Source organism: Neoarius graeffei, chromosome 9 (assembly GCF_027579695.1).
Source record: "Neoarius graeffei isolate fNeoGra1 chromosome 9, fNeoGra1.pri, whole genome shotgun sequence".
Taxonomy (NCBI): Eukaryota; Metazoa; Chordata; class Actinopteri; order Siluriformes; family Ariidae; genus Neoarius; species Neoarius graeffei.
In genome coordinates, this window is record NC_083577.1 from 44676591 (window position 1) to 44691295 (window position 14705).

The following is a 14705-nucleotide window of genomic DNA, read 5'->3' on the forward strand; positions in this document are numbered from 1 at the left end:
TCCAGGCGTTTTAATATAAACGGACAGTGCATCCGCGAAGAAAACGAGACAGATACGGTCTAATGTAAACTTGGCCTAAGACCCTTAGTGATGACAAGGTCAAGGGTGTGGCCATGGGAGTGTGTTGGCCCTTGTACATGTTGTGTTAGGTTGAAGGCATCAATCAGTGTAAGAAATTAATTTGCATATGTGTTATCTGGATTATCAACATGGAAATTAAAATCCCCAGAAATAATAAGATTGTCAAACTCTAAACAAATATTTGACAACAGTTCCCCAAACTCCTCTAGGAACAGTGGTGCAGAAAGTCTTGGTGGTCTGTAAATATTCAACACTAATATGTTAGAAGAACATTTTAGGATTGCACTTAGGTATTCAAAAGATGTAAAATCACCAAGAGTTGTCTGTTTGTATTGAAAACATGCCTTGTATATATTTGCTATTCCTCCTCCCCGTTTATTGGCTCTTCCAACACTCATGAAATCAAAGAGTGGGGGAGTTGCTTCAATAAGAGTAATAGAGCTACTTGATTGTTCAAGCCAAGTTTCAGTAAGAAGCATAAAATCCAGTTTGTGTGTACCGATGAAGTCATTAATTAAAAAAGGCTTATTAAGTGATCTTACATTCTGAAGAGCTAGTTTTACAGTGAATGTGGGGATAATTTCCACAGAAGCGTTCTGTGGTTGTTTTGGAACTGGAAGGAGATTTGACGAGTTTACCCCATTGATAGGATGAATAAGAACACCTCTCCTTCGTGTTAGCACAGGAACAGAAAAGTACATCGTGGATCCCAGCTTATTTTCAAAACTACCATCTGGACCCAGATTATATCAGTTCGTTCCAACATGAAGGTCTTCACTGCTGCTGGCGAACTATAGCTGTGCACAGAAAGGAAAACGCTGCATTCCAGCATAAGAACCTGATCCCATCTGTGAAACATGGTGGTGGTAGTATCATGGTTTGGGCCTGTTTTGCTGCATCTGGGCCAGGACGGCTTGCCATCATTGATGGAACAATGAATTCTGAATTACACCAGCGAATTCTAAAGGAAAATGTCAGGACATCTGTCCATGAACTGAATCTCAAGAGAAGGTGGGTCATGCAGCAAGACAATGACGGTAAGCACACAAGTCGTTTACCCAGAATGGTTAAAGAAGAATAAAGTTAATGTTCTGGAATGGCCAAGTCAAAGTCCTGACCTTAATCCAATCGAAATGTTGTGGAAGGACCTGAAGCGAGCAGTTCATGTGAGGAAACCTACCAACATCCCAGAGCTGAAGCTGTTCTGTACGGAGGAATGGGCTAAAATTCCTCCAAGCCGGTGTGCAGGACTGATCAACAGTTACCGGAAACGTTTAGTTGCAGTTATTGCTGCACAAGGGGGTCACACCAGATACTGAAAGCAAAGGTTCACATACTTTTGCCACTCACAGATATGTAATATTGGATCATTTTCCTCAATAAATAAATGAGCAAGTATAATATTTGTGTCTCATTTGTTTAACTGGGTTCTCTTTATCTACTTTTAGGACTTGTGTGAAAATCTGATGATGTTTTAGGGTCATATTTATGCAGAAATATAGAAAATTCTAAGGGGTTCACAAACTTTCAAGCACCACTGTACATGCAGTTTGATTCAAATAGCTTCACTGTTCGCAGTGACATGTGAGAGCGTGTTCTATAAGTAAAGAGATTTTTTGCCAATGACTTTTTTTTTATTATTATTATGGAATGTTATCTACTTTGTTGATTTAGTTATGCAGCTAAAATCATTTTGTCATGATGATTTGGAAAACTGTATAAAAATATATATATATATATATATATATATTGTAAAGTGAATTTTCACTTACCTTGCTTTAGAGTATACGGTTTGTTTTTTTTTAATGGAAAAGAAATCGTGTTTACATAGTATTTTAAATTAATTTTATATGTAAACTACAGTGACTCTAATGCTGTGTTTGCATTCGTGCGTTTTTGTGTATGAGGTTTCTCAGTTGTCCAGCTGACTCCCGAATCGCTGGTGCTCTTACTCACAAATTAACAAGGAGTCATGGGTTGGAGAACCCTTGCTCTACCTGCTACATAATGTAATTTCCTGCAACACAAATATGTTTATGGAAGATTGTTGCAGCTTGCGCTGCGAGATCTCCATTTCAGTACCGTGCCTCAGGAAACACCTCTGCTCACTGAGGAATTTGGTTATTATCGAGCAACAGATCATGGAGCTCACATTTCCCTAATATACATCTAAATATGTGCTGAAAACTCCAACCTAATTTCCCCTGGGGGTAAGGGGAAGGTCTCATTAAATTGCATGGGTGCACGACATGCTGGGAAAGCTTCCAGAATGGGTTTTAAAAACCGATAGATTAAAAAGGTCACTGGAGCCTTTATCATCTGCCTTAATCCCACATCTTTCTGCTTTAGCGATATGAGATATGGGAGGACTGTGAGCTCATAGAGAAAAGAAGCTTGGAGTTATTTTTAGTCATGTCACAGCTTTGATGCCAAGAGAGAAACCTGTGATTATTTTATATATAAAAAAATAATTGTTAGTGGTGTACTACACTAAAGCAGACCGTTTTGACATTTTTAGGTGGGTGTGAGGTCCTGTATTAAATAACCTTTTACATCATTTTAAATGATACTATAAAAGTATTATGCTAAGTGCATGGCCCAAGTACATGCTTGTCAGTTTTTTTTTAATTATATATCAATAAAATAAACAGTTACTCCACGAAATTGAGTCATACATGAGCTGGTAGCGCCTGGTTGGCTGTAAGTCATGTGCAACGAGATTGAGTGGGATAACTGTTTTATTCTATCCACATTCACTGGATTTTGAGAAACGGAGCATTTTTATTTTCTGCAAATTTGATAAAACGTTATATGAAACATCTGACAAAATAATTTCCGCCTAGAATGTAAACCGGCGAAATGACAGTAGCAATTTGTGAAGTGCTGCTATAATTCTTGAAAAAAGTTGTTTACAAAAGATGTGTTCTTACCATCAAATACTTTTGTTCCATATTTTGTAGGTATTTTTTATTTTTTGGCGGGGGGGTTGTGTTCAAGTAGAGTATTTCGTCCTCAGTTGGTTCAGTAACACGGTCTGCCATTTTCTTTTCTTTTCTTGGCAGTTGGCAAACCAACTTAAAGGTGCATTACCACCACTGACTGGGCTAGAATGTGGAGCAGGAGGGTTTTTTTTGGGGGGGGAGGACTTATATTCTTTTATTTGGCTATTTGTTTCTTTTAAATACTCGATAACAAAGTGATATATCTGACTGGATGCACGCCGCCATTTTGTTTTTCTCTACTCACCGTATATGAGCTGATATCCTCGTAGTAGAGTAGCCAATCAGAGTGCGCAATTGCTCATATCCAGTCAGTGTGGATAGAAAAAAAAATACACACACTAATGTATATACTGGGAAATATACCACTTGTATTTTTCATACAAGCTACATCCAAGACATGGAGAACCAAAACCATGACATAAATCTCCTATATGTCAGTCGTGAGGATATCAATGAATTGTTTTGATTAAATTTGTGTACTTTTTTTGTTTGTGAGCATGTCTATACAGGTAGTCGTCGACTTACGACTGCGTTTGGTTACGACTGACCAGTCGTAAACCGATCTGGTCGTAAGTCGGCCTATGTTAAATGAACGTAAGTATACTGTGATGTGTAATGATATCGTAATCATCTTAAAGTCTTATTTTATCAACATTTTCTTATTTCATTACCTTGTCTCGTTATTTGGTTTAAGTCAAACACTGCATACTACACTGCGTACAGTACAATTCGTTTAATATGTGCAAAACAAAAAATACGAAATACAGGTGTGAAAAATAGAAAACATTTTAGTTTGAAACATACCAAAATACAAATGTAAAACATAGCAAAATACAAAATTTAGTGACCGCTGGCATCACTGGTGCTTGGCTGTGGGTCGTCTACGTCATCATCAGTTGTTGCAGCGCTCGGGCTGGCGGGAGGATTTGCTTGTTTCATAAACCAGGAGCTGGGGCGGAAACTGTCGTACGCTCAGCTGGGAAACACTTGCCAGTCTTAACCAGACGGTCGTAAAGTCGATTGGTCGTAAGTCGCATAGGTCATAAGTCGATGACTGTCTGTACTGTATAATAAAAAGAAAACCAAATGTTGGCTTGAAGAAATTAAGTTTATCATCTCGTGTTGGAAAAACTCAGTTTTCATACGAACTACATCACGGATATAAATGACACATTTCACTCCGATGATGTCACTCCCAGTGTTTTCCCGCTGACTGGACGCACATTGTCAAAATAACGAACTGGTTCAAAATTAAAATTATTTTGATTAACTTTTTTTTTGTGGATGTGTCAATTATAATATGAAGACCATTACACGGTGGCATGACGATATGGAGTTTATTTTCAAGTGGTGAATGGATACATCACGAGTGAGTGATGCAATCAAGTGATATATTTTTCAACACGAGAAGATAAACTTCATATCTTCGTGCCGCTGTGTAATACCTTCTATATATACAGTAGTGTGCAAAAGTCTTCAGCACATGCAATGAAATGCTGTAGAGCAAAGATGCCTTCAAAAATAATGAAAGGAAATGTTTCTCATCTCATCTCATTATCTGTAGCTGCTTTATCCTGTCCTACAGGGTCGCAGGCAAGCTGGAGCCTATCCCAGCTGACTACGGGCGAAAGGCGGGGTACACCCTGGACAAGTCGCCAGGTCATCACAGGGCTGACACATAGACACAGACAACCATTCACACTCACATTCACACCTACGGTCAATTTAGAGTCACCAGTTAACCTAACCTGCATGTCTTTGGACTGTGGGGGAAACCGGAGCACCCGGAGGAAACCCACACGGACACGGGGAGAACATGCAAACTCCGCACAGAAAGGCCCTCGCCGGCCACGGGGCTCGAACCCGGACCTTCTTGCTGTGAGGCGACAGCGCTAACCACTACACCACCGTGCTGCCCGGAAATGTTTCTACATTAGAAAAAAAATACCATAAAGATCAATAAGCTGTAATGCATGAAAAAAAGTCAACGTTTGGTGTAACAACCCTTTGCTTAAAAAAAAAGGTAGTCTCTGATATAATAAGTGCAGTTTTATAAGGAAATGAGCTGTAGGTTTTTCTGAGCATGTTACAGAAGCAGCCTCAGTTCTTCTGGACACTTTGTCACACTTGCTTCTTAATTTTGCAGCAAAACCTAGTAGCCTTCATTATGTTTTTGTCTGAAAAGTGCATCTCACAGGCGGCACGGTGGTGTAGTGGTTAGCGCTGTCGCCTCACAGCAAGAAGGTCCGGGTTCGAGTCCCGTGGCCGGCGAGGGCCTTTCTGTGCGGAGTTTGCATGTTCTCCCCGTGTCCGCATGGGTTTCCTCCGGGTGCTCCGGTTTCCCCCACAGTCCAAAGACATGCAGGTTAGGTTAACTGGTGACTCTAAATTGACCGTAGGTGTGAATGTGAGTGTGAATGGTTGTCTGTGTCTATGTGTCAGCCCTGTGATGACCTGGCGACTTGTCCAGGGTGTACCCCGCCTCTCACCCGTAGTCAGCTGGGATAGGCTCCAGCTTGCCTGCGACCCTGTAGAACAGGATAAAGCGGCTAGAGATGATGAGATGAGTGCATCTCACATAATATTCTGCTTTCTTTACTGACATACAGTGGTGCTTGAAAGTTTGTGAACCCTTTAGAATTTTCTATATTTCTGCATAAATATGACCTAAAACATCATCAGATTTTCACACAAGGCCTAAAAGCAGATAAAGAGAACCCAGTTAAACAAATGAGACAAAAATATTATACTTGGTCATTTATTTATTGAGGAAAATGATCCAATATTACATATCTGTGAGTGGCAAAAGTATGTGAACCTTTGCTTTCAATATCTGGTGTGACCCCCTTGAACTACACATTTCTGGTAACTGTTGATCAGTCCTGCACACCGGCTTGGAGGAATTTTAGCCCGTTCCTCCGTACAGAACAGCTTCAACTCTGGGATGGTGGTGGGTTTCCTCACATGAACTGCTCGCTTCAGGTCCTTCCACAACATTTCGATTGGATTAAGGTCAGGACTTTGACTTGGCCATTCCAAAACATTACCTTTATTCTTCTTTAACCATTTTTGGTAGAATGACTTGTGTGCTTAGGGTCATTGTCTTGCTGCATGACCCACCTTTTCTTGAGATTCAGTTCATGGACAGATGTCCTGACATTTTCCTTTAGAATTTGCTGGTATAATTCAGAATTCATTGTTCCATCAATGATGGCAAGCTGCCCTGGCCCAGATGCAGCAAAACAGGCCCAAACCATGATACTCCCACCACCATGTTTCACAGATGGGATAAGGTTCTTATGCTGGAATGCAGTGTTTTCCTTTCTCCAAACATAACACTCCTCATTTAAACCAAAAAGTTCTAGTTTGGTCTCATCCATCCACAAAACATTTTTCCAATAGCCTTCTGGCTTGTCCACGTGATCTTTAGCAAACCAGATGAGCAGCAATGTTCTTTTTGGAGAGCAGTGGCTTTCTCCTTGCAACCCTGTCATGCACACCATTGTTGTTCAGTGTTCTCCTGATGGTGGACTCATGAACATTAACATTAGCCAATGTGAGAGAGGCCTTCAGTTGCTTAGAAGTTACCGTGCGGTCCTTTGTGACCTTGCCAACTATTACACGCCTTGCTCTTGGAGTGATCTTTGTTGGTCAACCACTCCTGGGGAGGGTAACAATGGTCTTGAATTTCCTCCATTTGTACACAATCTGTCTGATTGTGGATTGGTGGAGTCCAAACTCTTTAGATATGGTTTTGTAACCTTTTCCAGCCTGATGAGCATCAACAACGCTTTTTCTGAGGTCCTCAGAAATCTCTTTTGTTCGTGCCATGATACACTTCCCCAAACATGTGTTGTGAAGATCAGACTTTGATAGATCTCTGTTCTTTAAATAAAACAGGGTGCCCACTCACACCTGATTGTCATCCCATTGATTGAAAACACCTGACTCGAATTTCACCTTCAAATTAACTGCTAATCCTAGAGGTTCACATACTTTTGCCACTCACAGATATGTAATATTGGATCATTTTTCACAATAAATAAATGACCAAGTATAATATTTTTATCTCATTTGTTTAACTGGGTTCTCTTTATCTACTTTTAGGACTTGTGTGAAAATCTGATGATGTTTTAGGTCATATTTATGCAGAAATATAGAAAATTCTAAAGGGTTCACAAACTTTCAAGCACCACTGTACAAACATATTTTTCTGTAGCATTTACTTTTGTGCTGGAAATCTAAAATGTTGTTGTACTGGTTCCATAATATAGAAATCATAAAACAAGTCTATAGCAAAGCTTGTACTAAAAAAAAAAATATATATAGGGTGCCTAAGACTTTTGCACAGTAGTGTGTGTGTGTCTTTGTTTTGTTTTTTGTGTGTGAGAGAACACAAGTGTGTGTGTGTGTGTGTGTGTGTGTGTGTGTGTGTGTGTGTGTGTGTGTGTGTGTGTACATATGAATGTCAGTACTGTCTTTTATTCCCAGTCTGAAGTTATTTGTCTCTGGCTTTTCAAAATAGCCATCAAATTACAGGTGGAGGAGACGGAGTCAAACATCACAGTGTCTGAATATGGATCATTCCGGTTGGGCTGCAGCATACCATCTCAGTCCTCCAAAGACTCTCGCTTCTCTGTGTCATGGTACGTGTCCCACTCTGAACAAGAAAGTGAACGGGAGTGCATCTTCTCTATCGGCCATGATGCTGTGTTCGGCAACGGAAACTGCAGTCCGATGGAGCAGCCAGACCACAACTCTCGACTGCAGTTTGAGCGCCCTACCTCAGATGTCTACAGCCTGACCATTCAAAGGGTCCAGCCAGAAGATGCAGGAAAATATTACTGTCATGTAGAGGAGTGGCTCCTAAACCCACGCAATGCCTGGTATCGTCTCACCACGAACAACTCTGGAGCTACCATTGTTAATGTTCTTGAAAAAGGTATGCCTAGTACTTTAAGTTACAGCTCAATCTACTTTTCTGTCTTGTATCTAATAAATATGGTTTTTGCCCCAGAGTCAAATAATACATTTTTATGAGCTCTACTATTGACACTTTTTTTTTTTCTAAAATAAGCTGTTTTCTATGTAATAAATAATGCCTTTGTTGAAACTCATCTCAAATCTTCTCTCTTTCCACAGTCTCGACCCTGCAGTCAGTGGTGTGCTCCAACAACTCGCTTTTCTATTTTGTTTTCTTCTACCCCTTTCCCATCTTCGGCATCCTGCTCATTGCTGTTCTTCTGGTGCGCTACAAGAGCCGAAATTCCAGCAAGAATCAGGAAGGCAAGAATGGCGCGCCGTTGCTCTGGATCAAAGAGCCCCACTTGAGTTACTCGCCCACCTGCTTGGACCCCCCTGCTCTCAGCCTCCACCCAGGCTCTGTGGAGTAAAAGGGGCAAAAAGAATGCCTTCCCTTCCTCATCCTCTCTCGCTCTCTCTTTGTTTTTTCGCTATCTCTCCTGTTCCTCAGGAGCGTCGTGGGCTCCTGACTCAGCCCTGTTAACCCCTCCATATGGCTGACTGAACCCCTTACTCAGTTGATGTGGTCATGGCTGTAGTGGCTGCCAGAAGAAAAGCCGAGACATTTGGTTTGGTTGTTTATTTCAAAGATGTTCTTTGTATTATTTACGCACTCCACTCATCCTATTCTTACATTGTCCTCTAATGAGCAGAAGTGCCTGTGTGTCGCAAAGCATTCGGTCTTTTTTTTTCCCTTGCCCCCAGACGCACATGCTCTATGGCACCCTGGTCTGCAGATAGAATGAAGAACATATTCTGTAAAGGATTACATATGATGTTATTCTCTCTTTCGAACGTGTCGTCTGAGTGCTGCTTTTTTTTTCCACCCAGATTCATGAAGGCTGGTGCTCACCTCTTCATAACGTTTTTTTTTTTCTCCCCCCACCTGGTTCTAATTTCAGAAGACTGGCTGCTGATGGCACCAGCCTGTAAAGTTTTCAGACAGGAATAGCACACAGGCAGACAAGTGCGATTCCACCAGGTGATAAAATCTTGGAAAGGAAGGCAGTGATCTTGCATTCTTGACTAGGAGGGAGCCACAGAACTGATCTCAGACCTGTCTCTGTTTGAACTGATAAAACAGAGGGGAGAGAGATGTCACCTCCCACTGAGTCTAGATACACCTTTTTTTTTTTTTTTTTGTCAGACTCATCCTCACTGCCAAAGAGCCACTAACACTTGGCTGATTCTCATTGCTGAAGACTAACAAACTTATCCATGTACACAAACAGTAGTGACTTGACTAGTGTCCATTTACTCTCCTTCCCCTAGATAAGAACATCAGAAAGGAGGATGTGATGAGATCATTGAATTCTTGCTCTGATTGGTCGTTTCACCAATAGTGTTCAGGAACGGTATGCTTTTGCTTTGATCAGTTTTTTTTTTTTTTATTTCCTCTCTGAACAGGGAATTTCTAGTTGCTTCCCTAAAATGACTCCAGACTGCTGGCCTCTGAGGTGTCTAAGCGATGTGTGTGTGCTGTAAGAAACATCGCAGTGCTTCACCTCCTACTGTGAATACTTCACCCATCACCCCTAAACCTGTATGTAGTACAAGGCTGAGTGGAGACTGGGACGAGATTTGGATTGAACCCAGGTAGGGTGTGGGACTTGAACATAATGAGATGGTTCTTCTCCATGTCTCCTCAGTTTTAAACTGTCAATTATAAACAAGAGACTATTTGAGAGAGCCTGTTCAGACATTTCTATTACACAGGACAATCCTAGTGCCAAGACCTTTTCATTGTTTTATCTGTGCCCTGTGAAAGTGCTCCAGAAGGACAGCAAAGCCTCCAGGCTTAGAGGTACTATGTAAATATGGCTTCCCAGCCCCTGCTAGGGGTTTATGGAATATGTAGGTTCAAAGAGCTGTTCTTACCACTGAGACTTTGATTCTTCAGTAAATATGTATCAACTCCAAGATATATAAACTCGCTATAAAACGCCAAGATATATAAAATCACTCCTCCGACCTCCTTGAAGGGATCGGATTTTTCCATTTCTTTTATTACTGCGTACAACTCGTAAAGATTCTTAAAACAATTATCTATAAATAACTCTTTAAAGGGAGCTCCCATCAAACACATTTTGAGATTCTTCTGTTGTGTTGGAAGTGGTTTAACTACAGAGGGAGCATAAATACACCTCCCTTGGGCATGCTGCTTTGCTTATTAGGATGCATAAGGCAACAATGAATTATAGCGTTTCTTGCTAAAGCAGTGCGATTTAATTATAAATCACCACACTGAACTTCCGTTAGGTCAGGGTTTGTTTAAACCCATTCTGAAAGCAAATTGACACTAATCTAATGCTGAAAGCCTGTGGGAGGTGTATTTTGTGCTCTTTATGCCCCTGGAGTTCATATTAAAATGTATTACCTTAATCACAGCAAATGGGTCTACAGTATATGTACAGGCAGAATGTGCCTTTTATCATCACTTAAGATGTTTAATTCAACCTGAATTAATATTTGCTACTACCCGAGGTGTAGCCAAAGAAGTGACACGAACAGGTGCAGCTCATGTCCTCCCAAAATGTCCGGTCGTCCCTGTGACCGACACAGATCTTACCTGTTGTGACTACTGTTGTGGTTCAAGCTTCACTGCTGCATATCCTAAACTAACACTTCCAGTTAGAGTTGGCATCCAGTTAGTCCTGGCGCTTTGGCTAGCTAGCATGCTAACCATGTAACGTTAGCCACTGGTTACCCAAAAGACCTACATCATCAAACTACTAGATCCAGGTCGAGGTGTTGGGTTGTTGGTATATATTTTTTTCTTTCTTTCTGCTTGACTTTCCATTTAGAGCTTTAAAAATATTTCAAAGGTTTTCATCCACTGTATTAATGGTATTGTTGGTATACACAGATTTTTCCTTCATGCTTGAGGTATTTGCACCAAGCTTTTGGAAATGAATACAAGTTAATGAAAGAAACCTAGCGGTCTAGTTGTTAAATTGGAAAGTCAATTTGTGGTAGATTTAATCAATGATGAGACCACCCCCTCCATACAGTGGAATATTTATGGGTTGTTTTACAATCAGGGTACGCAAGCTAAAAATCACATTTAACACTTATTATCTTCAATATCAAAAGGCTTGACTAAATAAACTTGGTTGTTTATTGTAGCCCTGTGATAGCTCTATTTACCATGCAAAAAAATGTTTGGTGATAACGTTATTTTTGGTGAATGTATGGCAATATGTGTCATATTTAGCAAAATTACTCGTGTCATTTAGAAAAAGTGCTTTTTTGACCACAGGTAGCTCCAAAAGGGATGCACTTAAATCATTCTTTATACCATAAAACACATATTTGGTTCCATATCATTGGAAACATAGTTAAGTTTTAATGTTGAATGCCAGTAAGTTTTCAGACTATTTTGATCAAATTAGTATGCAATTGTGTCCAAAAATGTCCTCTCCGAGACAGCTAATTTTTCAATATCTCATCTCATTATCTCTAGCCGCTTTATCCTGTTCTACAGGGTCGCAGGCAAGCTGGAGCCTATCCCAGCTGACTACGGGCGAAAGGCGGGGTACACCCTGGACAAGTCGCCAGGTCATCACAGGGCTGACACATAGACACAGACAACCATTCACACTCACATTCACACCTACGGTCAATTTAGAGTCACCAGTTAGCCTAACCTGCATGTCTTTGGACTGTGGGGGAAACCGGAGCACCCGGAGGAAACCCACGCGGACACGGGGAGAACATGCAAACTCCGCACAGAAAGGCCCTCGCCGGCCACAGGGCTCGAACCCGGACCTTCTTGCTGTGAGGCGACGGCGCTAACCACTACACCACCATGCCGCCCTATTTTTCAATATAAAATAACATATCTAAAATGATTATTTTCATCCTAAAATGTGGTCAAGATATTGGGACATAAATATTAGAGACAACTAACACAAAGTTTACAGCCTTATATTTAAAAGCACTATGGAAGTAGTGGATTCTGAATTGTCAAAAAAAAATGTCCTCTCCGAGAATCACTTCATTTGTTTCTCCCAGCCCTGCTTAAAGCTACACTTAATCTTCTTTATCTTATAGCAGATTACACAAAACTACCATACACACATGTCAAAAAATTACCTGAAATCTGTTCTTTAACTTGTCCTTCACTTAAAAACTGGTACAAGAACCAGTTTGAATCAATTTGAATTTTGGACCCCTGTGACACAAACTTTGTACCCTGATTGTAAAACGACCCTTAATATAGTACAAAAAAAAAACCCTGCTATAGCTTGTATCTGGATATGAACAATACAATTTGCAGAATTCATTTTTCTATTCTTCTTTGTAAAGCCTTTAAATATTTTTCCTCCCTCATGCTTGTTCCCTGAAATAATCTGGAGCTGCTCCTGGTTACTACACTGCCACAATTTTGACAAGGAAGTACTTTGTCAGTGTATTACAGATTAAAACTGAATTGCTTTAACAAAGACATATTTTTAGTCTGATTATGAGGTATGAATTACACTTTAGCAAGTATGTTGAGTTCTAGTGTGGATTGAAACTTGAGGTTTGTTGAAGTTTTTCTTTTTCAATTATTAATGTGTTTTTAGCCACATCATTTAGTATGGTCTAAAACCTCTGCCCGTGGAGCGTCGCACAGTGTGTGTTATCTATTGAGAGCGAGATGCCTTCTAGCAAGTCAGTGTCCCTCTCAAGACAAATTCATTCGAAATGCAGTGCTATTTGATTTGTCTTTTCTGGCCTAGTGTCAGGCACTCACATGTGATCACTAAAAAAACATCTATATCCGAGCGCTCTTCACTGTAAATGCACACAAAAAGACAGACTTACAATATCGATCCACTTGAAGTTTGTGGTTGTCTTGTTTTTTATTTTTTGAAATGTAATGTAAAACCTTTAGTTTAGACTGTGTGAACTTGAGCAGTTTGCATAGATAGCCTTTTACGTGGACTTTTGGACAATAAAGCCACTGTGTGCCGTGGCAGAGGGTATTATGGAGGGTGCTTTGTGGATGGCATGGACTGTGTGGGCTGTGAGCAATCATCCACACAAAGCTGTTAGCTCATTTTGTTTCTCTTTTGAATCGTGTCAAAATGTATATTGCATGATGGTGGAGGAGGCATTTTGATGTTTTGAACTCTTGAGCATTGTATTTCGTGACATCATGCCAGCCTGTTGCCACCCTCTCCATCTCCTGCATGCTGTACGAGTATTATAAATTGGGTCCTGGAGGCTTTCCCACTCTATGGGGAGCTCATTTCTGCTCCAAACGTGAAAGAATCTTGCCTGTAATAATTGATCATTTTTCTAGTCTCTAAAACAATTTGCTGTTTACCTCATGCTTTGCAGGCACTCAGACAGTCGCACTCAAAATTATTCACCCTCCCCCGAGGCTGTAAGGATTTACAAATTCAAGCTTTTCTAAAGACCTAGAATATTTTACAATTACCTGTGTATCAGCTAAGTAACCGATTCAAATCGATAGTGAGAACGTATGATGTCATGCTTCTGAGTAAAAGGATATATATATATTTTTTTATAATCTAAACACATCATAATTATTCCACCCTATTCAGTACAGCTGGTTTTTTAATTATTTGCTAGTCTGAAAGGCTACAGAATTGTGCTAAAACACATTTGGGCCTTTGGGAACTCTGTAATGATGCTCGATTTGCTTCAACTGTGATTCATAAATCCCACCATGCATGTGTTCAAGCTCAGCAGCAAACATGGCAAAGAAAAAAAATGAGCCAAGAGAATGAATTATTTTATTACGCCAACAAGGCAAGAAGATATCTCAGACATTTGAAGTTCCTAGAGACACAGTTAGCAGTTTCGTAAGTTTAAAACTCCATTGTGCAACAACAAACCTACCTGGGAATGGAATAGGGCAATTCTTCAGCAGAGAAGTTAAAATTATGAAATTAAGATTGCCTTAATTTGTCAGCTAAAGTATGGAATCCAAGGCAACATGTACTGAAGACCATATTTAAAAATCACCACCCCAGTTAGAGCAATGTCGCTTCAGAGAAATCTTGGTTTGAATTTTAAGAAATGAAAGTTCAGTTTTTTCTGACATAATTCCATTACTGACTTTTCTTTCCTTGTAAAAGATTTTGTGTTCGGAGTTAAACATAGCAAATTTTTCTATGCTTTTTTTTTTTTAGGGTCAAAAGATACCCTATACAGTGTGAAATGTTTTAATTTAATACCATTATCTTGAGTGCTGCGGCTAAAAAAAAAAATCGCCATGTTTTTAATGTGAAATGTAATTCTGTTACCAAAGAACTACCCAATAAAGAGCAAAATTTGAACAATCAGGCATTTGAACAGAACAATTGAGGGGGGGAAACCCATATTACTGCTAAAGACTTGCAATATGACCTGATGAAGGCACGAACCAAATTGTTGAACACTCCACAAGCATGGACTTCAATCCCAGACACCTCACCACACTCCACTGTGGATCAAGAAACAAGTCGACTAGAATATGCAAAAAGGAAATACGCACAGTGCTGTGGAGTGATTAAACGGGAACTGTCTGCTGTAAGAAAGGCAAGGCTTATAACAAAAAGAACACCATCCCAATGGTCAAGCACAGAGGCGGGTCAGTCCTGTTGT

At 40.2% G+C, this 14705-nt stretch overlaps 1 protein-coding gene across 2 annotated transcripts in view; it reads left to right on the forward strand.

Moving 5' to 3' along the window:
• Positions 1–11634, forward strand: part of igsf3 (immunoglobulin superfamily, member 3) — a 293816-nt gene extending 282182 nt beyond the window's left edge. For both annotated transcript variants that reach the window (XM_060929572.1, XM_060929571.1), the window contains exons 8-9: positions 7609–8025; positions 8226–11634. In XM_060929572.1, the coding sequence (XP_060785555.1) occupies positions 7609–8025; positions 8226–8476 (668 nt within the window). In that variant the 3' untranslated portion in view covers positions 8477–11634. The remainder of the gene's footprint in view (positions 1–7608; positions 8026–8225) is intronic.
• The last annotated feature ends 3071 nt before the right edge of the window (positions 11635–14705 follow it).